Raw genomic sequence first — 27834 nt, forward strand, 5'->3', positions numbered from 1 at the left:
TCAGAGCAGTCCCGTAAGGCAGGAGGCTCATACCAAGCCAGCAGCACGTGGTGCCACCTTTTGCACGCAGAGGGAAAGGAACGTAAAGTGCTGGTGGAAAAACCTCGTGTGCTGTGGAAACCACAGCCCTGAGAGGATGAACCTGCCCTCTGTGAACCGCAGAAGTGCCTGAGAGCAAGGTAGGACGAGGAGCAGCGTTTGGGGCCAAGGGCAGGTGCGGTTTGTGGCTGCAGGGGGGGTTAATGCGGTTCACTTGGATCGCTGTGGCAGATGGCAAACACCCTCTCTGCTGCCGGCCCCCCCCACCCCCGTAGAATGCCCTGCTTTTCCCGGGATTCCACAGTTGCTGGGCAGCGTCTCCAGCTGCGCCATCCACAGCTGTCCATGGGCTGCAGGGGGGAAGGAGCAGCGGCTCTGTGCTATAGATTCACCTCGTCCATGTCTATGAACCGGCTCATTTAGCAACTTTTTGCAATAAATCTGCCCCTTCCCGCTGGAGATGAGCCTGTTTCCCCTGTTAACTGGCAGCACCTCTGTTTGAAACAGGATCTGGTGACACAAATCTGCCCCCGCGGCGACAGGCTCGAGCAAGGAAAAGAAACGTTCAGGAAGGGAATGATCAGGCAACAAGGACTTACTCCAGCTGGTAGAGCCTGTCGTTGATCGGATGTGTTTGGAAGAGTCACAGAGGGGGATTTTCTGCGTGGGGCGTTTCCATCCCCTGCCTTGGCTGTTCCATCTGTAAAAACCTGCACTCCAAAAACTGCATCTGGGATTCAAACACCAAAAATGAAGCTGAAAGGAGGGGAGCAGGAGAGCTCAGACAGAAGTGAAGGTGCAAAGGGGGTGAGTATGTTGACTCCCTTCTTCCAGCTTGAGCCTCCCAGAGAGACACAGAACGAGCTCTTGGAAATCTCTGGATGCCTGTAGGGAAAGGAGAAGGGCTGGCACGTCCACAGGGAGGGCAGAGACGAGTATTTCTTGAGCCCTGTTTATGTCTGTCTGCAGTGCAGGGTTGCACTGAGTGCTGTGATTTTCTGTCTGTCTGCAGCTCACCCACCCTGTAACTTCTGTGTGACTTCCCCCTTCTGTGTGTGAGTTTTCTTTCGTATTGTCTAATCAATTTTAGGCTACAGTGTTAGTTTTCTGGGTGGGGCTGCCTTTTACAGCAGCGTTTGGTGGAGTCTTGCGCAACACAACAGCTCGCGTGCGCCAGAGGTTTTCCTAAAATGACTTTATTGCTGTAGCAGCAATGAGATGCATTAGCGAGCTGTAAAAACCAACCAGGCAAAAACCCAACAACCCAGCTCTGTCAACACAGCCCGGGGGCTGAACAGCAACTAAATTGTTGTGAAAGGCAAGTTGTTTGGAGCCCTGAGCACTGTGTACCCACAAACGTGGTGTTTGATCCCCCTCCAGATGGCAATTCCACTCGCCTGTTTAACTGCAAAGTGCAGCTCTTGTACCCCACAACCAAGCCCTCGCTGAGCTACTCGGATAAGTTCTAATTGGCTTCAGTGACAATCAATTAGATCCGTGAAAAGCGTGGTCCCAGAATGTGGGAGGTGGAAAAAATTAACAGGAAAGGGATTTTGCCACCTGATGCAAAATCACTTCTTTTTAAAGCTTTCCTGCGCCGATATCCTGTGTTATTTCCTTACCCAATTTGCATGTGGGAAAAAGAGTAATTGTTTACAACCTTTTTTCCCTGTGGGGTGGTACTTTAAGGATGATAGCTTCAAAAAAAAATTTAATCATCCCAATGATTCATCAATACCAGCAAAGCACAGAGTGAATTACTGTAATGACTATGTGCAAATCAAGCAGAACAAAATGAGTCGTAATGAAAACAACCCATTGGGCTTTCATATGCAGTAAAATTAAGGGGAAAAACACAGAAAACCAAGGCTTGAGGTAATTCTTTATTTTTACTGAATGTCGTTAATGCCTAAGAACCAGACCTGCTTCTAAGGCGGTGTTTGTTTGTTTGTTTTCTTCCCCCTCTACAGAAAATGACCATTTCCCTTGCCCTGGTGGCTCTGATATCTGCCTTTGGATCTTCTTTCCAGTACGGCTACAACGTGTCTGTGATCAACTCTCCAGCCCCGGTAGGTCCAGCTGTGGAGTGGCCCATGACTTAGGAGTGGGTTTGCAAACATTTAGGAGCAGGTTTACAAACCCAACAAGTGTAACAGTTCACTATAGGGGTTTGTGGGGAGGTGCTTGTACTCTCCTTGTGCTCAGGAGAGCTGGACTGTGAGAAATGCCTTCCCCTCTGGGAACCAGGCACATCCTGTAAGTCAGGATAACTTGTAGTAGCAGTTATCTAGTCCAGGCTTCTCTATCCCTCTCTTTTATTTGTTCTCCCACTCACCCACTCTGGTTTTTTATTAAGACATTCATTTAAAGCTTTATGGCATTTGTTGCTGTTTGGTTTTTACAGCACGAAAACTGTCCTGACTGTGCTAAACGTGCTCTGTGTTTCATTCCAGTACATGCAAGACTTTTACAACCAAACCTACTTGGACAGGACTGGGAAGCCCATGAACAGTGCCTTCCAGACACTGCTCTGGTCTCTTACTGTGTCCATGTTCCCTCTGGGTGGCTTTTTTGGGTCCCTGCTGGTGTATCCTATGGTCAACAATTGTGGCAGGTACGTGACAGCCGTGCCTGAGATCCCTCACCCCAGGGCTCAGATAAGACTTGTCTCACTGGTCACTCCAGCTGGGAGGATGAATTTCCCACACCCACCTTGGCAGTAAAGCACTTGGGATGAGGATGAGTTGCTGGGCTCAGCTACAGGTGTTGTCAGGAATTTATATGGTCTCAGGATGGCCAAGGCCAGGCTGTGTGCTGGGCACTGAGCCAGCCAGAGAGCACTGGTGGAAGTGCTGGGCTGAGATCAGGCCCAGCTCCTGCTGCTCAGGGTTCCTGAGAAACTTCAGTTCTTTCTGGAAGCCTTCATCCCCTGCAGGAAAAATGGGACAATTGGCACTTTCATCAGTCTTTGGGATGATGAGTCATTGGGGTTTGGGACAGCATTGCACCCTGGGGGCCTTAGAAAAACCAAGCTGAATGTCTCCTTTCCTGTTACTTTGCAGAAAGGGCACTTTGCTGATAAATAACCTCTTCTCCATCTCTTCTGCAATCCTCATGGGGACCTCAGAACTAGCAAAAACCTTTGAAGCAATCATCATTTCCCGTTTTATCATGGGAATATATGCTGGTAAGTGGATGGTAAAGGGAGAGCCATAAATATTTTCTTGGCTACGTGAGGGTGTTTTATTCTCTCAACAGATGCTCTCACATTTTAGCATCTGCATAACAGTGCTGTGCTTTAGCACTGGTCACCTGCATGTTGCAGAAGTACTAAAGATCTCTTGGAGATAAGGGCCCTGAGACTGGAATTTAAGATACATATAAAGGAGGTGGGTGCCTGCAGGTGAACCTCTCCTCTGCAATAAATATCTGCTAGGCACTGCAGCTCCCCCAGCCAGGAAACCTGCTGCTGATAATCTCTTTCCCCAGAGGACTCAAAGCAGGTAGTCTATCTTTTTTTCCTTTTTAACATAATCAGAATAATCCATTAAAGTCGTTGGAGTCGGTGCCAGATCCAATAATCCAGTCCTGGAACTGACTGTTCTTCCTGCAGGAGGAAAGAACTGTTAAAAGGGAGAAAAAAGAGCTCAGAGACACTGGATTTACTGCAAAGATAGTGGGAAGCCAAGGATATATTGCTGGTGTAAATGGCTTTTTTAGAGCTGCAGAAACAGGGAACAAACAGAACCCCGGAATTCTGGGTACCCCGTGCAGTGCTGGGCAGAGCCAGGTCTGTAAGGGTCCTAAGTGCATTTGGGCTCAATTAATTGGCTTTGGGCTGGCAAGGCTCACGTGCCCCACGGTTTATTAATGAGTTGGGATATCCTGTAAGGACAAATTTCCTGCCTTAGCTCAGTGACTGTAATTGCTGCACATTACAGATCAAGTTGCTTTCCTCGGGGCAGTTTCTTGTTGTCCAGTTTTATCTACTCCAGTGGTTTTATTTTGGCTTTTGACTGGCCTAAACCTGGCAGCTGCTCTTAGCACTGGAGCTTGGAATAAACGTGGAGGGACCTGTTCAGTGTGATCCCTCTTTCCAGTTATTTATAACCCACAAAGGAATCTGGACTGACTGTCCTGACTTTGCAGTTTGACCTCGCTAGAACTGTGGGTGTTTTTCCTGGGGAGGGAAGCTGCTGATCCCAGCCTGGCTGCCCTGGGATCTGGGAGGATCCAAGTGTCACTCTCCAGGAGAATCCAAATGTCACCCTCCGGCACTGGTTGCACTTGTTTCCATGCCTTTTAGCTTTCATATATCAGCTTGATCACCTCTGTAACCCCGAGCTCCTGAAGCTCAGGACCTCTAGAAATGTCAGATAAGAGCCTCATGTGGTCATTTGACTCCAGGAGTTTGGGTTTTGCGTGCCAGGATTTACAGCGTAAGCAGGGAGCTGGCAGCTCACTGGGGTTACTGTGGGTAGGCATGTCATGTTCCTCGAAATAACCCATGCCCTTGGTGTCCTGATTGGATTAGAAATCCCTGTTCCAGCATTCCAGTTGCAAGACATCTCAGACCAACAAAGCTCTCTGCAGAGCGTTACTGAGCAGCGAGTTTTTAAGAGCCAACACGAAGTCATTTCCTTCCACCCTCACACCAGCTTGACTGGATAATAATTCCTTGTTTTAGAGGAAGTTAGAGTTCCTTCCTTACACAGTTTTCCTTTGTGTGTCTTGTGCTGAAGTAGCTGCTGGGAGAAAGCTGCTTTTAGGAAGGTGAACACAGAGCCCTCAAATCATCTGCTGGCTCTGTGGCCAAGACAGGCTCCTGCTCACCCTGTGACTCCTCAAATGCTTTGCAGCTGAGCAGTTAATGATCTCAACGCTCAGAGCACCAGCAGATGGGCAGGTTGTACTGCAGGGCCAGAGCTTCTGAGGGCAGCAGCTGCAGGGATGGATGTTGTACTTCTCCACATACTGAGTGACCCAGTGCCACGTGCTTTTTGTCCCCTCTTCCACTGAGAGTGAGAGAAACACGCACAGCCTATTCACTGGCCAGAAGGTGACATCAAATCTTCAGCTGGAGCAGAAGGGTTTGAGTGTGGAGTTCCTGTCTGTGCTGTGGTTCATCAGGAATCTCTTTTGCCCCCCATCTCACTGGAGACTGTGAGTGTGCTGACACCAGGCATGGCTAACGCTGTTCTCTCACTACCAGGTCTGGCTTCCAATGTGGTTCCCATGTTCCTCGGAGAAATGTCCCCCAGAAATCTCAGAGGTGCTATTGGGATAATCCCACAGCTCTTCATCACCGTCGGGATCCTTGTAGCTCAGATCCTTGGTCTCAACAGCATCCTGGGGAATGTTGAAGGTAAAGCTCTGCCTGGGGACTTTGCTGGGGGCTCCGTAGGGGGAGGATTTCTCACCCTTGCTGTCCTGTCTCCATGGTTGCAGGCTGGCCTGTGCTGCTGGGGCTCACGGGGATCCCATCACTGATCCAGCTCCTTACACTGCCCTTTTTCCCTGAGAGTCCCAGGTACCTGCTGCTCCAAAAGGGCAACGAAGAGCAGGCACGACAAGGTACAGTGTCACCCTTTAATGGAAGGGGAGATGGAAGGGGGTGGATCTGCCTGTGGGACACCACTGATGGCAAAGCGTGAAATTCCTCACTGGTGGTGAAGGTGGAATTCTTGCAGCACTGCTCCTTCCTCTGCATGTGTGAATCCCCAGCTTCCCACCACAGAGGCACTGCTGCCCAGCATTACCTGTTGTTCTGTCTTGATTTGAAGCAGGAGAGCTCACTGTAAAACTCACTTTGCTCTCCCAACTAGCCCTGCAGAGGCTGAGAGGCTGCGATGACGTGGATGACGAGATAGAAGAAATGTTCCAAGAGGGCCAGTCAGAAAAGGAAGAAGGGCAGTTCTCTGTGCTCAGCCTGTGCACCTTCAGAGGCCTGAGGTGGCAGCTCATCTCCATCATCGTCATGATGATGGGCCAGCAGCTCTCCGGGGTCAATGGGGTGAGTGGGGAGTGGGAAGGGCAGTGGGGTGGAAAGGAAGGGATGGATGAGGTTGATGATGCAGGGCAGTGCTGACACAGGAGATAAAACCCAGGACACAGGAGTAGCCCTTCATCCAGGACACTGGTTCATATTGTGGTGGGTTGGCCCTGGCCAGTACCAAATCCAGCACAGACAGGTACAGGGGCAGATGCAGGATCAAACTGTCCTGTTAAGGATAATTTGGATGTTTTTAGAGTGCTTGGGCTCGGATCCAAACAACAGTGTCTTCAGAAATAAAATAGTTCAGTCCTCAGGCTTCGGTGCACCAGTGACAGGATGTAAAGCAGCCAAAATGGGATTCCCACTTTCTGCCCTTGGCCACATACAAACACAGCTGTGGTTTTGCAGGTCTTCTACTACGCAGACAGAATCTTTGAGTCAGCAGGTGTGCAAAGCAGCAGCATCCAGTATGTCACTGTGTCCATAGGGGCCATCAACGTCGTCATGACTTCGCTTGCTGTGAGTTTCTGTTGGGGCTCTCTGAGCTCTGACTTGTCCAGTCTCCCCTGTCTGTGTCTGTTTAATTTGTATTCATCAAACCAGAGATCCTAGAATGATTTGGGTTGGAAGGGACCTAAAAGATCATCTCGTTCCAACCCTCTGCCATGGGCAGGGAAACCTCTCACTAGAATGTTACTCACCCATGGGGTGAGGTGCTTTGCACAGTAGGTGTCCTGTGGTGTCCCTTGGGTGAAGGCACCTGGAATAAAAGACCCCAGGTGTTGAGTCTCTCACCCTCTCCTGTCTCTTTCAGGTTTTCATTGTGGAATCCCTGGGGAGGAGGATCCTTCTCCTCGCTGGCTTTTCGTTGTGCTGTGCTTCCTGTGCGGTGTTAACCTTGGCCCTCAACCTCCAGGTCTGTACAAATGGCTCAGGTGATCCTACCCAAGCATTTCTGCACTTCCCAGGGAGCAGGCCAGGGTTATATTTTGAAGTACCTCTTGAAAAGCTGTGATCCTGCTTGTCTGAATACTGCTTCCAGTATGTCACATTCCTAACACCCGTTGCATCCATTTGTTGGCAGCAACAATCATACCCAGGCTGTGAATTGGTGGCTAATTATGGACACATCTGGCACTGAAGGGTGACACTGGCTTTAGAATGCCTTCAAATCTTATTACAAACAGTGCCTTGGATGTGTTGGTGGTGTTCAGATAGGAACCACATCTAACCTGTGATTCAATCCTTCACAGACCACGGTGTCCTGGATGTCCTACCTCAGCATAGCCTGTGTCATTCTCTACATCATTGGGCACGCCATAGGACCCAGTAAGTATGCACAGCCTGGCCAGTCTGCTCTACAAGCTGGCTAAAGCCAAATGTTATGTTCCATTTCAACCCACAACCTTTGTGGAGCTCATCCATGGACACTGGATTTCATCTCTGTGTGACCACGCACCACATAAGTCATTTATTTGCCCTGGGTTTTTTTTTGTTTGTTTACTTGTTTGGTTTTTTTAATTTAATCCTTATTTAACTTATTGGGTGCTCCTAAACACTTAGGAGTTAGAAACCATTGCCTGCCACTGAAGTGGCTGGAACATTTTTTTTTTTTAACATTTCAACCGTTTGAACAAATGGCTGAAATGAAAAAAAACAAACCAATGTAATCAAGAATTCAGAGTGGAGGAACTGCCCTCGGGGTTTCCAAATGTCCAACTGCCTTCCAGGTCCGGTTCCCTCTGTCATGATCACCGAGATGTTCCTGCAGTCATCCCGGCCTGCAGCCTTCATGGTGGGAGGGTCTGTGCACTGGCTGAGCAACTTCACCGTGGGGCTCGTGTTCCTCTACATGGAGGTGAGATACAACCCCACAACAGGGCAAAACTTCAGCTTAGAATTAATCCCTTCACCCCTGTTTAATCCCAAAAGCTGTAAATGCCCCTGTTGGTTCCCAGTACCCGTATGTAGGATTATATGTTAAGGGCAAGAAACTGGTGTTAGTCAGCATTTTCTTATCACACCTGTCTGCTGCACAGGCTTTAAAAGAAAGCAGCTACTTTGCCAGGTGAATGTCTCATCCTGAACTCAGGAGCATGGAAAAGATGGCAAATTCCCCATATTTCCCTGTGTTTCTCAGGGAGCCAATTTTACTTTTGATCTCTGGGTCCCCCAGTTCAAACTGATCCCCAGCAGTGACCCACAAACTGCAGCAGGTGCTGATTTTAGCCTGTGCAAAGGGAGCTGGTGAGTTCCCTTTGATTTAGTTTGATTTAGCTTAATTCACCCTCCTTTGCCACTAAATTCATGGTGTTCCCAATAAACCCATGGTGGTGGTATGAGAAGACAGAATCTAGAACCACCCCATCTTCTAGTTGTTCAGCTTTAAAATACGTGCACACCACTGTGGCTGCATTTTTTATAGCCAGTGCAGGGTGCACCATGTCCAAGCCATGTACCTGCCCACCTGGAATGTTTCCCTGATCCCTGCTCTCTCCTGTCCTTGCCCTAGGCTGGGCTGGGGCCCTACAGCTTCCTCATCTTCTGTGCCATCTGCCTGGCCACTGCACTTTACATCTTCTTCATCGTTCCCGAGACTAAGAACAAAACCTTCATGGAAATCAACAGGATCATGGCCAAGAGGAACAAAGTGGAGATTCAGGAAAACAAGGAAGAGCTGAAGGATTTCTGTGCTGTCCCGGGTGGGCTGCAAGAGAGGACGATGAGCTTTAGCAGTCAGCTGTGACACAGCCCAGTGTCTGGCCTGGCAGGGACATCCCTCAGGATCTGTTCAGTGGGAAAACAAATACATTGATTTGTCATTTGATACTGCTCTGAGAATCACAGAATCCTTAAGGCTGGAGAAGACCTTTACCATCGAGTCCAAATGCAAACCTGACGCTGCCAGTTCCACCCCTTGTCACCAGGAAAGGACAATGTCCTCAGCCAGCTCAGTTCCTGTGACCAAGTGACCAATGTCCCTGATCTCCTGACTGACACACCTTGGGAGACACAAGCCAGCCCTTGTCTTGTCACAAGCCAGCACCACACTCCTCTGAGGAACTGTCACTCGTGTATTTGAGGGTCTAGCATGGGGAAACTAAATTTAATTTGTTATCTGAGGGTGCTGCCCTCTGTGTTGAAAAAAGCAGAATTGTTGAACAGCCTGGCATGGATTTGGTGGTGTTGATGGAGAGAGTCCTTCACATGGTTTACTTTAACCTTACAAAATTACTTTTATACCTGCCCTCAAATTTGTGATATATGTGTTGAAAAAGAAACTGTTTTCATGTTCTGTCTCTACATCCCTTACAGAAAAGAAGGCAAAGGGCTGTGCCTGGCCAGGGCACAAGGATTGCACAGGAGCTGCTTTACATCCCCTTTCCTATGTGATATATCTGCAGGGGAAGGGTGGTGAGTGGACAGTGATAAACAGAAGGAAACACATGTGCAGGGAGGATGGTGAGAAAGCGAGACTGGGTGAAGGATGGGACAGAAATTTTATTTGAGAAAGTGGCTCCTGTGACCAAGGTCTTTGGCATGAAGGATCTAGGTAGGGGGATCTAAAATTCCTGTGAGGGGTGTGACAACCCAAGGTGCTGGACTGTGCCTCAAGTTCTGCTGTTCTTTGCCTCTATCCCACTGATGGAGGCCTTTGCTCTCTTGGACAGACACCCTGGAGCAGCAGCAGGGGCACGGTGAGCCCATACAAAGCAGAAGGAGAAACAAGCCAGTAATCTCAATTCTTCTCAGTTCCCCCAGCAAGCAGTTCAGAATCTCCTGACGCCTTAATTAAAAAACCAGCAGCTGGGATCACTGGCAGCTGGTGTCAGCCTCCAGAACCACCCCCCCGAGGAGGGCCATGGGGGTTTGTCCCCAGGCTATGACATCCCCCTTCGGCTGCCCCGGTTTGCACAGCGCGAGCGCCCGAACCTCCGCAGGGCTGAGAACGTGGCTCCACAGGTTCACCTGAGCCAGCCACCCTGCAAAACCATTGGAGAACGTCCCAAGGAGAGTGTCTCTGTCTTTTCCAAGGACAAGCATCCCTCCAGCCTGGCTCACATACCCCTTCTGGACGCTCACTGCTTTGCCGGCCGCTCCGTTGAGCCACAGGTTTGCCATTCCCGGCTGGGAGGCCCAGGCCAGGCAGTAGTGCAGCCAGTCCTGTGCCTTGTGGTGCAGGGGGAAGCTGATGGAATGGCCTCCTACCCACAGCCCCACCTCTGTGCCCACGGTCACCAGCAGCTCGTTGTCCCTCTCCCGTGTGGAGTAGGACAGGACGGTCTGGCTCCCGGGGTGCCGGGATCTGGCCCAGAAACACAAGGTGAAGGCTTGGAGGGACATGTCACGGAGGGGATGGACATCCACAAAGCTCTCAATGTTTTCCACAGGGAAGTAGAAAGCTGGAAAAGCGCTGGGTTTAATACCTGAAAGAACCAAAAAGGCACCGGTTACGTTTCCTGCTGTGCCTATAAATAAGCCCAAATCCTGAAGAATTGCACCCATAGTCTGAGCTGTCTTGAGCCACAGTTACTGGTGTGTGTTGTGCCCACAGGGAAGAGGCTTGAAACAGTGAAAAACTGAGCTCCCTCGCACAACTGTTTGGGAAAATTGCTTTTTTCCCCCTCCTTCTTTCTCTTTTTCTCATACTGCATAAAATAGAGGTGACAATTATTTATCCTGGGGGAACTGTGAGCTTAAATGTTTCACTGCTTGTAAAAGTGTGCTCGCATGTTGCAGGAGAAAGCTGCAGTTGCTGTGGGAGTATCTACATTAGGGCTGGCCACAACAATGCTTTAATTGAAGAATTTCCATCAGCAGGCCTAGATACGGGACAAAATTCTGCCTGCATGTCTCAGTACCAAACCTGGCAATGATTTAGGCCACCAAGGTCAGCAGGGCGTGGGCTCTTCACCCTCCCAAGGTAAGCTGGACCCCACAGCTGTGTGTTTTACCTGCTTGGCTCCCTCCGTTCAGCAACTCTGTCTTCATGTCTTGGAGCTGCGTCTGGATTTGATCCAGTCTGAGGGTGAGTTCTTCTGGATGGCATTGTGCTAGAGCAATCAGACAGGTGAATTTACAGAAGGCCAGGACATCTACACTACATCTTCTACTAGATCTTCTACACTAGATCTTCTAGTCTGGGGGAAAACCTTTGTTTTAAATCGCAGCATCTCTCCTCCCTGTGGTGCCTGGCCGGTCTCACACCTCACCCAGATACACCCGAGCTGAGGACCCTCCTGTGGTGCCACATAGCACCAGTTACCCTGGAGATGTGTGTGACAGTCAAAACTGCCCCAAACTGTCAAAATACAGGCTGGCACACACCCTGCAGCCACCACTGCACCTTCAGAAGCCAAGTGTGTTGGCAGGGAAAGAGGAGGCGTGTAGGACATCACCCGCGCAGGGACGCTGCTGCTCCTGGGAGAGCTGATCTCCAGCACACCTGAACTCGCAGCTGAACACCTTCCACGCAGGTTTCTCGCCCCTCCCCAGGTAAGCCCAAGTCCTGCCTGCTGAGCCCTTACCTTGGGGGGGTCTGGCTCTGAAGGAGGACTCCACCACCCTCCCGTGGAGGGGCTGGGCGTGCCGGTAGTCGTTGCGCAGGGTCCTGTTCTCCCAGTCCAGCAAGGTGTTCTCCAGGAGGCTGATCTGGCAGGAGCACAGGGCATCTTTAGAAGGGCAGTGGGAACAACTGTCGTGCCCAAAAAGCACAGGGAAAACCCTGCAGCTCGGGATTAAACCCAACAGCTCCTTCCAGAGGCATCCTCAGGGGTCTCTCGCTGGGCGTTAGCAAGGGAAGGGAACAGAACAGGAGGGCTCTTATCAGCTAATTCCTGATAAAGGTATTTTGCCTGAGGGAAGTTCTGAACACCTGATGGTAATGCATGCATGGAAATTTTGCTGCTGTGCTGTAGCTTTCTCACGAGTGCCTTCCAGCCTTCCCCCCTGCCAGAAAGAGTATTTCTTTTCCAAAGGGAACACAGTGATCCTCCACTGCTGTAGTCCCAATTTTATCTTGCTCTTCTCCTAGAAGGAAATGTTTCTGATGCTCCTTTATTAGCTTAAAAGCATTACTTTCAATGTAAGTCTAAGCAGGGAAAAACCCTGATATACTGTATAAAAATGTGGCAACTATTCTTTAATTGTTTTAATGTTATGAATGGCTCTTTTATGGTAGTTTTGGGTTTTTTTGGGGGGACTCAGTAGTTTTTGCCTTGTTGGTTCTGGCTGGTCTCTTCCTTTTTATAGTGCTTCTGGGTGAGCTTAACAGAGCAGAGAGCTTTGTTATCAGTCAGCTGACCTCAGGTAACCTGCTGCTCTACAGCACCTGACCCTTGCTGTGATGTGGCACCACAGTGTCATCACAGCCACCTGTAATTCCAATTGCTTTGGAATCTATCCCAAAAGCTCTGTAGGAGAGATGCCACGTTATCTCATCTGTCAGGCTGTTCCAAAAATCACTGGAGGACAGAAAAGGAAAGGTGAAGCATGGGAGGAAAGAGCAGCTGGTGACAGCTACCACTTACCTGTGTGTGTGACAGGACAATTGGGGAGTGGAAGATGGTCCAGATCACACTCTCAGAGCAGGGTGGGGTTGTCAGGGAGCCCTGATACCTGTAGAAGTGTGAGAGGTTTTCTGGCAGCATGGCTTGGACATCCAGAGAACTCAGCTTTGTGGATTGACCTCAAAAGGGAGCAGAGAGGCAACATCAGCAATTAATGGGGAGTGAGGAGAGAGGTGGAAGCTCTGTTAGAGCCGAGGCTGGCAAATCCCTCTGCCCAGAGCACTGGTTTATCAGGCCTTTGGCAGGATGGATGGAGATGGAGAGAAATGAGTGGCCCTTCCAGTGGGTCTGTGGGTTGTCATTTGGAGGTACCTGGGTCCTGGGGGTGGGGGGCACCTGCACCCCAGTGCTCTGCCAGTACCTGCTGGTCCTCCCAGGAGGCAGAGAGTCTCAGTGGGTGTACAGACAGCAGGGAGCTGGTGTTTGGTGCTGCAGGCCTACCAGGAGTCTATTTATTGCTGCTTTGAGCACTTTCTCACTCTGCTGCTGTTGGAGCCACGTGGGCAGGGATGGTGTGGAGCTGGGCACAGCTGAGGATGCTCAGCCATGGAACTGCCAGCAAAGCAGCAGGAAGAGGTCTGTCCCCAGACCCAGTACCCATGTACAGGCTTTGAGAATATCAGGGGTGGAGAAAGGCATTCCCAGGTCTTACCTGCAAACCTGATTCTTGCCAGTTTGGAGATGAATTCACTGTAGTAGGTGTTCTCAAAGTGCCCATCCTAAACACAGCACAGAAACCTTGATCAAAAGCTTTGTGACCTGCCTGTCCTTCTGCTCTGCTAATCAGCTCTGGGGACTAATTGATGAACTGGGGGATAAAGAGAACAGATGCTATCACAGATCTGATGGGCTGGACAATGCTGGCCATGACCAGGTGTGTACACGGAGATCTCAGGTAGAACAGGGAACTGTAAGGGTCCTTTTTCACCACTTTTAAATCCACACAAAGTCAAGTGTTCCCACTTGCAAAGCAGAGCAAGGCCTCGGTGCACAGCAGCTCCCACACCTGATATTCCATCTGCACTGCTTATAGGGCAAACTTTCCTGGGGCTTCCAAGATGTATGGGCTGGTGTTGTGTGAAGCCCAGATGGCCCCAGGGATAACAGTCCTGCTGCAGCACAGCTCCCTAAACTGGTGGCAGACACCATCTCTTAGGACAGATGTACAAACCCAGCACAGGCTGCTTGTGTCTGGACTGAGATCTTAGCACAGGCCCTGATCCCTGGGCATCAAACCTACCTCGTAGAGGAAGGCCAGCACAGCCAGCCCATTGGGTTTGTCCTTGGCTTCTTCAAAGCTTGAGTAGTCAGCAGAGTTGTAATGGACAATGTGCAGCTGCCAGGAGAGAGACAAGGTCATTCAGCAACAAGTGATGAGTGGCTTCCTGGGTGCTGCCCAGGGCAGACTGCAGGGAGAGCCACCATCCCAATTCCTGCTGCTTGTGCCTCACAGCATGGCCAAGGAGACCTTTGGTTTAACAGGTTTGTGATGAATGTGGGGGAAAATCTCCATGTTAGAAGGACATCAGTGCTCTTGCAATGGCTCTTCTCACAGTCCTTCTGTGCCAGCACCGTCGGGCTCAGCCCTTGCACTGCACCAGCCACCTGCACTCCTGGGAGCCCTGTCCTTCCCCCTGGCCTCTGCACTGCTTCCTGCAGGCTCTGTGGGCTGCAGCTCCCAGTTTCCCAGCTGGCAGAGGTGCAGTGCCCCCTCCCTGCAGCCCACCCTGCTCACGTACCTCCGCAAAGTACCTCAGCCCGTCTATGGTGTGCTCGGAGCCACTGGTCTCCAGGTCCAGGCCACCCCAGTGCAGGTGCATCTGGACAGCCGTGTAGAGGCCTGGGAGCCCTCTGGAGATGTTCATGGTGGGTGGCAAATCGATCTGAACTGGAAAAAAAACCCCCCACCAGGATTGGAGACAGCGCTGGGTGCAGCCAACCCGTTCCTGTGGATCCCCTCACAGTGGCTGCTGCTCCCTCTGGAATGAGCAGGGACATCTCGGGAACCGACCCCAGCGGGAAGGGAAAACACTGAGCCTAAAGCTGGATGTGCTTAAAATCCTTCCTGGCCTCAGGCTTGTGCCCCACACAGCTCCCACCAGGGGCAGTAGCTGTGCCTGCAAACTCTTCCTCCGTCTGAGCAGCTCCGGGTTTGTCATTAGGCACTAATTAAAGTGCTTTAGTGATCAGCTCTTGCACAGCACATCGCTCCTTGCCGGGCTCTGCATAAATTTAACTACTTCCTTTCCCAGGAAGAAAAGGGGAGTATAGAAATCAACGAAGTGACTGGCCTCATCTAACCTGTTGTCATAATTTCCAGCGTCCTGGACTCTGCATTTTCTAGGAACAGGCATACTGGGGGGAGCCCTGTACGTTTGAAAAGGCTGTTTATTTCTTGAAGGATTTATGGAGACAAATCTCCTTTCCTTCTCCTTACTCACAAAGAAGCTACAAACCATTTGTCTTCCTGCTAATTCACTGCCACAAATCATGTCTCATGTTAATAAATATTCCAAATCTAGAAGTGAAAATGGAAGATTTGCCTCATCTAAATAAAAGCCCACAGGGTATCATAAAAACTGGCAACTATCCTTGCAAAATGCAGCACGCCATATTAGTCAGTAGTCATAGTTTGGGTTTCTGAGAAGTTTCTTTTGTTTGTGAACTGTTCACAGACGGACAAGATGAAAACATGTTTCCTTGTAATATCCCAAAGGGATAGATAGAGTGAAGGGGGGAAAAAAAATCTACCTTTTTTCATGAGATCCCTGCTGCCTGCCTTCCATAATGAGGGTTATTTACCTCAAGTACCTCACTGGGGTTTCTACTTTCCAGAGCTGTGCTTGCCCTCACTACCTGCCAGACGACCAGTCCTCTTTAAAACAAAAAGAAAGGTCCAAATGCAAAAGGTTTCATTAACCCAAGGTTATCTGTGTGAGTGTGTCTGCACACAGAGTCTGCACTACTGCAAACAGGCTTTATCAGGTGGGATTTAGCCTGATAATAATACAGCTACAGAGAAAATGTGTCTGGTTTCTTAGGTGAGACATTAGGGTTTGGCTCCTGAGAGCCTGTAAGGAGAGTCCTGCTGATAAATCCATCTTTCAGATCTGCTGAGTGTTTTCCCTGAGGGATTCTGCTGCCCTGTCCCCTCTCACTGAAGCCAGTAGAAAATCCCAGCCTGACTCACAGGAGCTGTGAATGGGCTCAGCCGTTTGTCCCTGTGCTTTAGGAAACTGCCCTGCACCGGAAAATCATTGTTGGGAAGTTAACAAAAGAACAGGCAGACACACACGTGCAGTCAGAAAAGCTAAACCTGCAAGAATTAATGTCTAGGCAGGCAGGGCAGCAGTGCTGACACGAGCTGAACGCCGAGCTTGTGTGGGCCACAAACAGGAGGCACAATTTTCAGACACACAATCCTCCTCTGAAGGCACTTTGTCTCTCATCACTTCATCTCCTTGCTCTCACACCATATTTCCCCTCTCTCTGTTACAGAGGGGAAGAAAGGACTGTCATGCAGGATTAAAGAGCTCAGAGTTTTATGTTCCGAGCACCTCCCCAAAACCACTTGTTCTCTCCCCACTGCAGCCATCAGAAAATCCTCTCATTGCTCATCTGTAGTCCAAAAGCATTATCCCAACAGTACCAGCTGATGAATTATTTAGGCAATGAATTACAGATTGCAGCAGGAGAGTCTGGGATCTCCTAAATTACAAGCCTTGCCCTGACACTGTGTGGCCAAAGGCCAGGGTTTAACCTGTGCTGTGCTTCATTTTCCCTTCCTGAGACCCAAGATACCCATCCTCTGGCTGTGAGGGAGGGATCCTCTGCGTTGTACTTTGTGTGACCTACATCTAAATGAACCTGGGATGCAGAGGTTTCCATTCCTGTCACTTCTTACTAACACACAGGGCCAAAAGATGCATTTTTTAATGCAGAGAGGAGTCAGTATGCCCCAAATACCACACACTGCTGTAGTCCTGTTGTTTTGTAGCACATTAAAAGAAAGGGTCAATCTAGGATGCTCTGGCTGCCTTTTATCCCCTTTTCAGGTCTGACAGAGAAAATATCTTGCAGAAACCTAACTGCCCTTTATTTGTCTGGTTTATATATGTATTTCTGGAGAGCTTTCCTGGGTGACTGGGGGGAAAACAGCAAAACGAGGGGGGGGAACCAAGTGAGATGGCAAAGTAAGGTGAGTTAAAAATAAAATAAAAATAGGGCATTGTCTGTGAATAGCATTTCCATCAGTTAAAATGAGAAGTGTTCCTGAGCACTGCCACGAGCCTGACACCCCCCCAGCCTTACCAGAGTGACCATTGTTGGTCATCTTGAAATCCCCCTGCAAAGGCCCATCGTAACCATTCAGCTCCAGCTCCAGCAGCAGGGGGTTGTACCTCACTTTTTTCCTCTGGATGTCCACTGGAGATTGGCTCTTGCCAGCACAGTCTGGAAAGTGCTTCCCCCAGTGCTCTTCATCCAGCTCTCCTTCTGTGAGGAGGGGAAGCAAGGCAAGGTTACAGGGGTGTGGTGAGGAGTGCTGTTAGTCGGGAGTGGGAGAACTCCCCTCATTTGCCAGCAGGAAATGTTGATCTAATTACTGGAACACCAGGAGATGCAGCAGTAAAAGGTTGCTTTGCCTTCCCTAGAGCGAAAATACACATTATTCTGTCTGCAGGACAACTGTGCTGCAAAGTGAGAAACCTGCATTGCAGCAGCTTAATGATGGCTGGAGACTGAGCCTCCACCAAAAGGGGAGCAGTGTTTGTATGGAAATGGGGATTTAAATGGGGCTCAACTGCCAAAGGTGTGGAATTCGGTTCTCAACCAGTGGGAGTCAATAGGATCAGGGCAATAGGCAGGAAGACTCTACTTGGGATCAGGAACTGGCAGCAATTTGCTATTTTTAACTGGGGAAAGAGCAATTGTAATATTGCAACTATTCAACAACGTCTTTTGTTTTAGCTTGATTACCAGCCCACCGAAGATCATAAAAGGATTAACATTTACTTCAGTGAGCCCTGCAATCAACTCCCTGAAACAAATGCAGCTGTGAAAAAATTTCACGAAAAAAAATATAAATGCCCAAATAAGGACTTCTTAGTGCTCTGTACTGCCTGAAACATGACAATAAAATAAGAAGTAGGCCGTATTTAAAGCTTTTCCTTCCAGGATCATCCAAAGGGCAGCTTTTCTTCTAACACAAGTAAAGATATCCCCCATTGTTTGAACCTCGTTGTGCTGCCAACCCTGACAACTGTGTCCTAACCACACAAAGGAGTAAAAAGGGGTGACATTGAAGAGAACCACTTTCAAGACACAGAGGCATCGATAAAGTGGAATAAATTAGCTGCTCTGTGTTCTTTCGCTGAGGGAGAGCCAAGCTGAGTGTTGCTTCTGCAGCACAAAAGGGAAGGGAGTGTCTTCAGCAGCAGAGCCCCCAAACCAGCCTTGTTTTTTGTTACCTTTGTAAGTCCAGTGCACCAGGTGAGAGCAGCTCAGGGGCAGCAGGAGCAGGTGGAAGAAGGCAGCTCGGAGCCACATGTCCCTGGCTGTACCTGCAGTGACACCCAAGGTGGGGAGAGCTTTGAAAACCCTCAGGAGGTGAAAATACCCATTTACTGCAGGTCTGGCCTCTCCAACACCCACCCTGCCCTTCTCCTCACCCAGCCAAAACAACAACAGCAAACAGCGCCACGGAGATAATATATTTGGGCAGTCAGCTTTATTGACCCTCTTAACTAAACTGTGCCTGCAAACAGGACAGGTTCCCCCCCTCCGTGGCCAACGCTGATCTGAGTCGCTGTCTGACCACTTTTCCTGGCCATTCATCCATGGGTTGAAAAGCTTCGTTGCAAGTATTGGTAAAAGAGTGCTCTGTAAGCAAAAATACCCAGCACAGACCTCAAACACCATCCTGAGACAGCCAACTGTTTCCTCCTCACACAGAGGCAGAAGGCATTAAGGGAGCATTCACAATCTTATTAGAAATCAAAACTGTAGACACTTGGCCCCTGTGAAAATCAGACTTTTGAGGCCAGGTTTAAAAGCACTCCACACCCCCAAGCCTTTAGAATTTAAAGCACTTTGCTTTCGACACCTTGCCTCCTCACTGCACATCTAGTTTTGAATGGGAGGGATTTGCAACCTTTGAAAAATTCAGAGCTCTCAAAAAAAAAAATTTAGACTGTTGAAAGATACAGGTGTGATAGGAGAGACTGAAACCCTGATGGCTTTCTAAAAAACATAGGGAAATTCAAATAAAAACCAGCAGGTGACAGATGTCTAAATGCTCTCGTGGACTTCAGCAGCTGCTCTGTGCATCTTCAGACATTTGATTTCCTTAAAAACGTGTCCCAGGCAAACATGGTCCAGTAAAAAAGCCACTTGGCAGAACTGGGGAACAGCCCATGGATCCTCCTCCTGCCTTTTTGTATCCTGTTACCAAGCAAATGCCATTCCCTCCGAAAAACCTTCTCTTCCCTCCAGGAATGAGGTACCACCAACAGCCCTTCCTGCCCAGCAGTGCCCCCCAGCCCACGGCTTTACAACAGAAGGGGAGCAGAAATCTCCTCCCTGGGGGATGGAATTTTCACCTGGCACTGAGAAGAGCTACAGCCTCCCCCAAAGACAGGCAGCAACATCAAACATCTGGCAGGAAAGCAAACTCAGGTCAGTGCCACCTCAGCACTGCTGTTCACAACGTCCCTGCCGCTTGCAATAAGATTTGCAATTATTTTCAGGAACGAGGGGGGGGATTTTCAGGAGTAAGGGGATTTTCAGTCGGTCAGAGGCAGCAGCAGTGAGGGAATTCCAGGGCTGAGGGTCAGACTGAGCTGTACAGGGGGGACCCTGAGCTCAGAGGCAGCTGGGTGGCAGTTGGGGTGGCAGTTTGGGCAGGTAGGGCGCTGAGGTGCTGCAGGTGCTCAGCTGCTGGTCGTTACACTTGCTAAGAGAGCTCAAACTGGGCCTGTCCCCAGCGTGGGGACAAGGCCTCTAAGCTCATCCAAAAAGATGTGGTGACCCAAACAGGGCTTCCAGAAAAAAAAAAACAAAAACATGCAAAAATCCCCGTGTAGCTGTCCAGGCTTGGGGCTGTAGGGACTGCCTGAGCTTCCCAGTGGGTTTATGAGAAATAAAAATATGGTTTTATAGGAGTATCGTGAAGTTGTAAGATATCCAAGTCCCAGACTGGACTTGGGTGTCAGGGTCTTTTTCATCTGGATAAGTGAAATATAAAAATTCCTAAAAATTAAAATCTTTCGGGGCCACGTGAGGATTTTGTGCACAGGGGTTTCTCTTCTCTCTTTGGGCTAAGAACAAAGGAAGATCCATCATTTTTGCCCAATGGCCCATTGGAAAGAAGGGAAAGCCCCTTTTTGAGAGAAAAGAAACCTTTTTAGGCAAAAATGAATATATTAAGCCCTAAGAGGGCATCCACAACTTCCCTGGGCAACCTGTGCCAGCACCTCACCACCTTCCCAGGACCAGCCACAATTAAAGATCAAGGGAATCATCCATCCATCCCCCAACAAGGAGCAATTCAACAGTAAGAGTCACAGTGAGTTACAGATTGCACGGGAACTCAGATTTCCGGGATTAAGCTGAGCTGAAGGACAGAAGCAGGATTTTTATTCATCTTTGTCAGTGTTAAAAGGCCTTTCCTGGTCTGCTGGTTTGTGCAGTGCATGTTTAATCTTTGGGAACTGCTGTAATATTGAGTTGATTAACCAAATGTGGTTTTTTTCCCCGTTCTCCTCTGAAGAAATCATTTATTCTGACAGTTGCACTGAACTGTGTAAGGACTAAACTAAGCAAACATGCCCTGCAATGCACTTCTTAATCCTTGTGTATCCAGTTGGGTAAATAGGCTTTGAAATTAGCTGAGGGAGAAATTTTGGGGGTTTATACCTCTTTACACTTCAGGATTCCACACAGCAGCAGAGGAGGGTGCGAAGAAGAGTCAAGCACAGGAGGTCACCTCTGCACTGAAGCATCCCTCCTGTCACCTCCCTGTGTGCACCAGGAGAGTGGAAATGGATGGCACAGAGTGACAAGCTGTTTCCCTTGCCTGTGCTTTATTGATCAGCCAGCCCAGCCTGCACAAAGGATTTGGAATAAAGCCCATTCGGGAATGTACCGGTGCCAGGAAACCGGAGACGACAGTGAATTAATTTTTAATGGAGCTTTTGCAACATTCGTGACATTTCACTTGACATCAGCAGGAGCTGTGGGTGCTCAGCACATCCTAAAACCACATGTCTGTTAGCTTGAGTTGGCTTCCCCTAAATTAGTGCCTGCTTTGGAAGGCCAGGTTGGATGGGACCCTGAGAAACCTGGTCTAGTGGAAGGTGTCCCTGCTCATGGCAGGGGATTGGAATTGGATGATCTTTAGGTCCCTTCCAACCCAAACCATTCCATGATCTTATGAAGGCACAGCAACCCGGGGAGAGGATTTGCTAAGGGCACAAAGTATGTGGGTTAGGACAGAGCAATGATTTTAATTAAGTTCTTCGAATGTATTTGGATATTCAGCTTCTAAGTACAAGCTGAATATTATGGAAGTCCTCCCCCTGTATAAAGTATTGCACACATCATCCACTGCTTATTGGTTCTTGGAGCCTTTTTAGTGTGTGTGGAATTAAACCTGGCTGGGCTGAGGCTCTTTTGCTACCCCAAAATAATTGCTAGGGAGAAGTATGGACATAGTGCTCAGGAACTCCAGTTAGCACAGCAGGACTCGAGATAAACTGGTGGTTCACAGGTGAGGGCTGTGGGTCTAACAGGATTTATCCAGTGAGAAAATCTAAAGCTGTGTATCTCAGCCATGAATATTCCTGGCACTGTTTCTTCCCAAGGGCAGGCTGCTTTCACACAGACTTCAGCCTCCCCCCTCCTGCCTCGACTACAGTAGGAAATAAGCCTTTTATCCCACATCATTGGCTTCCATGCACTTCACTTTTATCTCCACAGTTTTCCCTGACTCTTTGCCATCTTTTAAATCCTGCTTCTCCCTATTCTCCTCGCTGGCCTAAAGCTCGGCTCAAGTCTGACATTCTGAGTATTGGGAGACACATTAAAACCTTGACATGGCATTGAAGTAGCTGGCTCAAAACCTCAGAGCTCCTTTGACCCAGAACTTGAAAGGGTTAACTCCTCTCCCTCTGAATCAGCAGGAATTTCGTCAGGAATTGCAGTAATAGCTGCATCACTCCCCAGTCCAGCAAACATTTGAGCAGGCACAGGCTGTTTGATGTGAGATGGACAGATTGCCTTCAATCAGGCTATCTGGGTTTTCCTGAGTGAGTCTAAAGCCTCTTCAAACAGAGATCTGTCTGCTGAGGTCGCGCTGGGTGAGTGAAAGTATCCACAAGTTTTATGAAAGACCAAAATCAGCCAGTGCAGGCAGGCCCAGAGCCATGAGTAAAGCTGGCAAGAGCTGCACAGATTGAAACAGGGGATTCTTTTATGCAGCAATTCCTGTAATGTTTTCACATCTTCCTTCCAAAACTCGCCCTCGTTTCTTTGAAATTTCGCACGTGGGTTTTTTCCCCCCTCTTTTTACCCCCCGGTTTTCAAGTATGTACAGAGATCACAAGAGGTAGAAAAGTGCTGGAATTCATTCCTCCAGTTCACACAATCCCCTCAGACCTCCTTCATCCTATATAATATTTTGATGTGTTTGACTAAATTTAATCATAGAATCACAGAATGGTTAGGGTTGGAAGGGACCTTAAAGATCACCCAGTCCAACCCTCTGCCGTGGGCAGGGACACCTTCTTACCTTCTACTGCTACACTTACAGATTCTACTGAAGCTTTGTGCTAGAAATGGGCTTTGAGGCAGTCAGAGGCAGACACCAGAGATTTACACCAGTGTTCCTAAAAGCAGGATTTGCCCATTTTGAAGCAGAGAGGTTCCCTCTGCGGATTCCATTTCACGGTCTAACAGATCTCAGCATTATCTACCTGCAGTTCACTGTCAACCTAAATTTTCTTTTGCTCAGTTTCAGCCAATTACTCTTAGTTATAGCTATAACCCTTGGATTATCTTAAAATAGTTTTCCCTTTTTAATGTTCACATCACTTCTGGGGTGGTTATCACCTCACTGCTCTATGGGCACGAGCAGCTTTTCACTCGCTGTTTCCCCAAGGTGGAGAAAAGGACAATGTGATGCCATAAAAAGCAGAGAACATGGTCAAATAATCCCTCTTCGTTTTCATTTCCAGGAAATGTAATTACAGTTCCTGTAATGTCTCTGTAGGGCTGCTCTGTGGACTTTGCTGAAAGTGGCTTCACGTTCTGGATCTCTGCTTGAGACTTTGAAAAAAAACCAAAAGGTGAAGGGAGGGTTAGGAAGAGGGAGGTCAAACTTCCCTCTGCATTTAGTGTGAGGAACACAGGAATGTGGCCTGAATGTGGGGACTGAAGGAGTGCTGTAGAGAGGGGGCCTTGGGGAAATTTTTCCATCATTCCAGGGCTCTGTGCTGTGCACTGGATGGTGGTGGGATGGAAAGGGAATAATTCAGTGAAAAAGCAGCTTGTCAGCCTGTGCAAATACCTGTTCACCTTCCCTGTGCTGTTGGTGTTTTATACATAAAAACACTCATTTTGCTCCTGACCTCCCAGTGTAATGACAGGCACAGGAAGCACAGTTGCTGCTCAATCTCTCTGAAAACCAACATTTAGCAGGGCACAAACAGAGAAGAAGACCCCCAGCCCCTTGACAAACAGAGGCTGTGCACAGAACAAGGAAAGGCTCTGGAAGTTGCTGTTGCCCATTGCTGGGTAAGCACTTTTCCTTTCTGCTTTCAGCTGCATTGTGTGTTGAGCAGCTGTGACATCCAGTGGCCAAACACAATACGGTTGGGTCTGGTACAGACCTCTTCATACATGGTAACAATAACAGAGCCCTGCCATGGCACTTTTCATCTTCAAAGAGCTGCATAAGCACGAATTCATTAACCCCTACGCGGCTCAGCGGGGCAGAGCAATGCAGTGATCCCGAAAGTGCACGTGAGAGGGGGATATCACTCCCCAGGCTCTCCAAAAACACAGGAATCAGCTCTCTAGGGAGGTGGAGAGCCTGCTGTAGGAGCAGAGTGCAGGACCTTCACCCAGCAGTGCAAAGAGAAGCTGCTGAGAGAGAAGGGATCAGAAAGGTGCAACTCCTTCAGCACCTGATGAGGAGGCCACACCCGAGGGGAGGGTTGTGCTCGTTTTCCCCAAGAGCAAGAAAATCCATGGTAAGGGAGTGGGGAAAGCTGGATGAGGGGACACAGGAGCAGGGCTGGTTTGGAAGAGATCCTTTGTTAAGAGGCTTGGCCTGAGGAAAAAGCTTCTGCAGAGATTTTCTGAACACGTCAGAGCACTTTGCTGATAGATGTGGAAGGTGGGGAAGGCAGCACTAACGTGGATTTGGATTAAGAAATGTGACTGTAGGGAGATCCCAGCAGTTAACTGTGATTCCTGTCGTGTCAGGTAAATTGGAAGATAGAGAAACCAAGAAAAAAAAAAATCATGGAAAAGAGGAGCTGGGTCTCACCCATGGAACAGGGCATCCCAGATTGGTGTTAGCAACACCTGTTCCACAAAGACAAAAATGGACCGAGATGGTTTTTCCTGGCCCATGTTTAGGGAGGAGCAGTGGGTACAAAGCCTCTGACAGGTTTAATGGTAGCCTTTGGTGCATCTGCTGCATTTCAGACTCTGCTCAACCCTTTGCCTGTTTGAGGCATGTGCTGAGTGGCTGGGCCAGGGCGTGTTTGCTGAGCTGCTCACAGCCTTCAGTGAGGGATAGAAGTGCAATCACTCCATAGCCCAAAGCGTGTAAGCTCCAAGAAGACACGTAAAAGTTCTAGTCTAGGTGCAAGTTTGCCACCTTAAGCTTCCCTTCTACCCTGTGCTGACAAACAGCCTTTTCACAGATGCTGTGTTTCACACGGATGTCCTTGACTTCAACCCAGACGTGCCTGTTTCCTTTGGATTATAAAAGCAGACTTGAACGACTCAGAGATCCAAACTAGGGACAGATGCATCCAGTTTCAGAGATCAGGAAACCAGTCCTTGCTTTCCTCAGGGTCCTCAGTGCCCCAGTGTTTGCTGGCTCAGCCCTGCAGTGGTTTTTTCCTGCAGGCAAGGTCCTTGCAGGGACACTCAGCAGGAGCAAAGTGCCCACAGTCCCTCCTCTCCCAGTGGCTCCTCACCAGTGCACTCTGCCAGTTCAGAAGAGGAGGAAGATGACAGGAGCTTAAAGTGATGATGGGAGCTAGAAGTCATTCCCATGAGAATGAGGTCCATTTTTAAGACAACATGAAGGAGATTTAAATCCTACTGTCTGTGTTGTACCTGTTCTGTGGCAAGAGAATCCTGCTAGATAACTCCTGTGCTTTACATAAGTATTTTGCACTCGTTAAGAAAACAAATGAGTTGTTATTGGGTTACTCATGCTGGATTTTTTTCAGGTTTCCATTAAAAAAACACCCCAACCCTAAATACCAAGTATAATTTCTTAATGGCTAATCAATTCCAAGCATACTTTCCCCTTTATAGCAGAATATATCTCAAAGAGAGAGGGAGGGCCCTGCTGGGCAAGGAGCCTCAAACACCCTGTAAGAGGCAGTGCAAGGCTTGCACACTGGCCTCTATAGAGGATATTACTTAATGGTTTCACCGTGGTTGGAACAAGCAGCTCTGGCCTTTGCATCCACAATTCCTGGCAATTAATATCCAGCTGGTTTAAAAGCTTTCAGTCTCACTTCAAATCACCATATCAGATCATCAGCTGCTGGGAAATGTGCTCTCTGGTATTAGCACTCTGATTTGTGCATTGGTTCCCTTCCAAATAACCCTTCCCCATCACCTGGAAACAGATGTAGTGGCTGTATATGTAGGTTGGAATTTACAGCAGTTAAAAAGCAGTATACATTTTTCCTATTTGAGCCATCTTACCTGCTCTTCTTTTGTTGTTGTTGTCATGGTTGTTGTGCATGGATGTTCCATTTTAAATAAAACATGTTCAAAATATTCTGCCCAGTGTCTAACACAGCCCTTATTTACTCATGGAGGTTGATGACTGACCTGTGCTACATATTCATAGCTGCACACAGACCACAGTGTGCAACAGTGTCACCTCTCAAAAATGGACTAACCAGTCCATCTCTAAAACCCTGGGAGAGGACAGCAGAATTAAGAGAATTAAGAAATTAAAAGCATTAAGAAAGACATCGAGTCTGTCACCTGCAGTCATTTCAATATTCATGTGCCTAAAGCCCGTGGTGTAAGACAAGGGCATGACAGAAAAGGGGGATGAGAAGAGAGAGAGAAGGATGTAAAATCAGAGGAAGTTTTGAATGCCTGGAAGAAAACCTCTTGAACAGTCAGAAAACCTCTTAAACAGTCATTCAGCAATTTAACAGACACGCAGAAACAGCATCAGTCAGACTCTGCCGTTACCTTTCCAATGGATGCTCCTTAAAATAGCAGGATCTGCAGAGTCAATGAGGAGGAGAAATCTGAGTGACAGAGTGCTGAGTTCTGCATCCGATGGCTTTCCCCTGGAGATCTCCACTTGGCTGTGGTGATGTGGGAAGCCTCGTTCCCTGAGAGGCAGGGCTGCTCTTCCTCAGGATCCTGATCCAAACCCCAGCAGGCTGGCACTCGTCGGATGCAGCGGGCGAGGGTGGTGCACAGGCAGCGACCCAGACACATGTTCTTCAGGTGTTCTGTGAGGCACTGGGGGGGGGGAAAAAGAGGAGTCCCTGAGTATTCAGGAAGTGCTTTCAAGGTGCTACAAAAGCTCACGCCCTGGAATGCGCCCTGCACTGCTAATGGGCATTAAGCACATTAATGCAAACAAGTCCTGATCTGCAGTGGTTCTGCTCCCTGCCTTGGCATCCTCAGCTGCCTGAACCAGTGATTTCTCACTCTGCAAAGCTCACAGCCTGCCTTAACCAGTGCTCACCAGCGTGTTGCGAGCAATCAAAACACTTACACAATCCCACTTGGAATTTTACCTGTAAAGCACAAGGAATGACCAGGCCTCGCAGCGGAGGGGATTCTGATCATGAGAGTTGTTCTCCATCTCTGGGTGGTGGATGCCTGTAAGCCAGGCCTGTGTCAGTGTTTTCCCTCCATCTGCTCCATCAGCAGTTACGCTGCTGTGTTGGTGTCCCTGCGTGGGCTGTCAAACGGGATCGCTGGCTTTATGTTTCCCAAAATTCTCTATTCCCAGTGTCCACCCCATCAGCCATACATCCCCCTTCCAAACCATGAAAAAAATATTATAAAAGAGTGCCCTGAGTATTTGATTAACTGGTAACAAGCTTGGATTCCCACAGAAACTCATGCTTCCTAGATATCTCATAGCCTTAGGAAAGCTCTTTATGAAGGAAGAGAAAAAGAAAAATCAGACAGGATACATGACTGAGCAGCGGCATTTTTTTAATATCAGCTCTGATTTTCATTTTAATATTTATGGTACAGTGCAATTTTAAATCTGCTGATCCAGAAAAATATTATACCAACACCTGAACAGTGCCAGCCTTCTGATCATGGATGCCTGACCACTGCTGCCTCCAGCTACTGCAGTCCCAGTGGCTCCAGCTGTGCCTCCCTCATGGACACACGAGCCAGTGGAGCAGACACAGCTCTTGGCACGGTGTCCATGGCCAGGACCGAGTCCTGCCTGCTGGGGATGGGGAGTGCAGGTTCTCAGCACACAGCTCGTCGCTCACACTCCAGCGGAGGAGAATTCGCTTTGTGCTGGTTTTGTGGTCCCAAGGAAAGGAGAACCCAGACAAGGGACAAGTTCTAAACTCTTCCTCACAAGGAAGGTCTTCTACAGCCAGTCCTCTCCCATAGCTTTGGTTTGGCTGAGCAGGAACAGGGACCTGCAAGAGGCTCGGTGCTCCAGGCCAGAGGGTTTGCTTTACACTCCACTTCTGCCTGCCACCAAGCTAATTATGACCTTTCCTAATACATCTTGTATCCCCAAAGAGCACCCTATTTTACTTCAGCATCGGCCTTTGCTCAGCTACTGCAATGTTTAATTTCCCTCTGCCTTAGGCTTTCCTGTGCTCCATTTTCTTTAGCTCATTATGAGACTCGGCACCTCTGCGTGATTTTCCTGCACGGCAATCAAGGGACTTTTACCAAGTGCAAAGATGGTGAAGCATCTCTAATCCAGCAGTTAACCAGCATAAAAATCCAGTTTTGTGATTTCCAGCA

At 48.7% G+C, this 27834-nt stretch overlaps 2 protein-coding genes across 4 annotated transcripts; one reads left to right on the forward strand and one right to left on the reverse strand.

Moving 5' to 3' along the window:
• Positions 1–31: 31 nt before the first annotated feature.
• Positions 32–8861, forward strand: LOC113991967 (solute carrier family 2, facilitated glucose transporter member 5-like). Its single transcript, XM_027728777.2, has 13 exons — positions 32–179; positions 547–846; positions 2010–2108; positions 2493–2653; positions 3102–3226; positions 5252–5404; positions 5488–5613; positions 5865–6052; positions 6443–6553; positions 6849–6950; positions 7288–7363; positions 7765–7892; positions 8547–8861. The coding sequence occupies exons 2-13, from the start codon at positions 790–792 to the stop codon at positions 8778–8780; spliced, it is 1560 nt and encodes a 519-aa protein (XP_027584578.1). The 5' UTR covers positions 32–179; positions 547–789; the 3' UTR covers positions 8781–8861.
• Positions 8862–9515: 654 nt separating this feature from the next.
• On the reverse strand, positions 9516–26708 carry CA6 (carbonic anhydrase 6). 3 transcript variants are annotated; one of them, XM_039390856.1, is made up of 11 exons: positions 26622–26708; positions 26062–26340; positions 18072–18164; positions 16915–17097; positions 14343–14491; positions 13844–13939; positions 13256–13322; positions 12565–12722; positions 11563–11686; positions 10990–11088; positions 9516–10461 (listed from the first exon to the last, which is right to left on the reverse strand). In XM_039390856.1, the coding sequence occupies exons 3-11, from the start codon at positions 18148–18150 to the stop codon at positions 9848–9850; spliced, it is 1569 nt and encodes a 522-aa protein (XP_039246790.1). In that variant the 5' UTR covers positions 18151–18164; positions 26062–26340; positions 26622–26708; the 3' UTR covers positions 9516–9847. The 3 variants fall into 3 exon arrangements, with proteins under 3 accessions (XP_039246790.1, XP_039246791.1, XP_027584577.1); XM_039390857.1 differs by lacking the exon at positions 26622–26708 and having other exon boundaries at positions 26062–26538; XM_027728776.2 differs by lacking the exons at positions 26062–26340; positions 26622–26708 and adding an exon at positions 19203–19473.
• Positions 26709–27834: the final 1126 nt, after the last annotated feature.

Source organism: Pipra filicauda, unplaced genomic scaffold (genome assembly GCF_003945595.2).
Source record: "Pipra filicauda isolate LSUMZ 115617 unplaced genomic scaffold, ASM394559v2 scaffold87_size3191425_pilon, whole genome shotgun sequence".
Lineage (NCBI taxonomy): Eukaryota > Metazoa > Chordata > Aves > Passeriformes > Pipridae > Pipra > Pipra filicauda.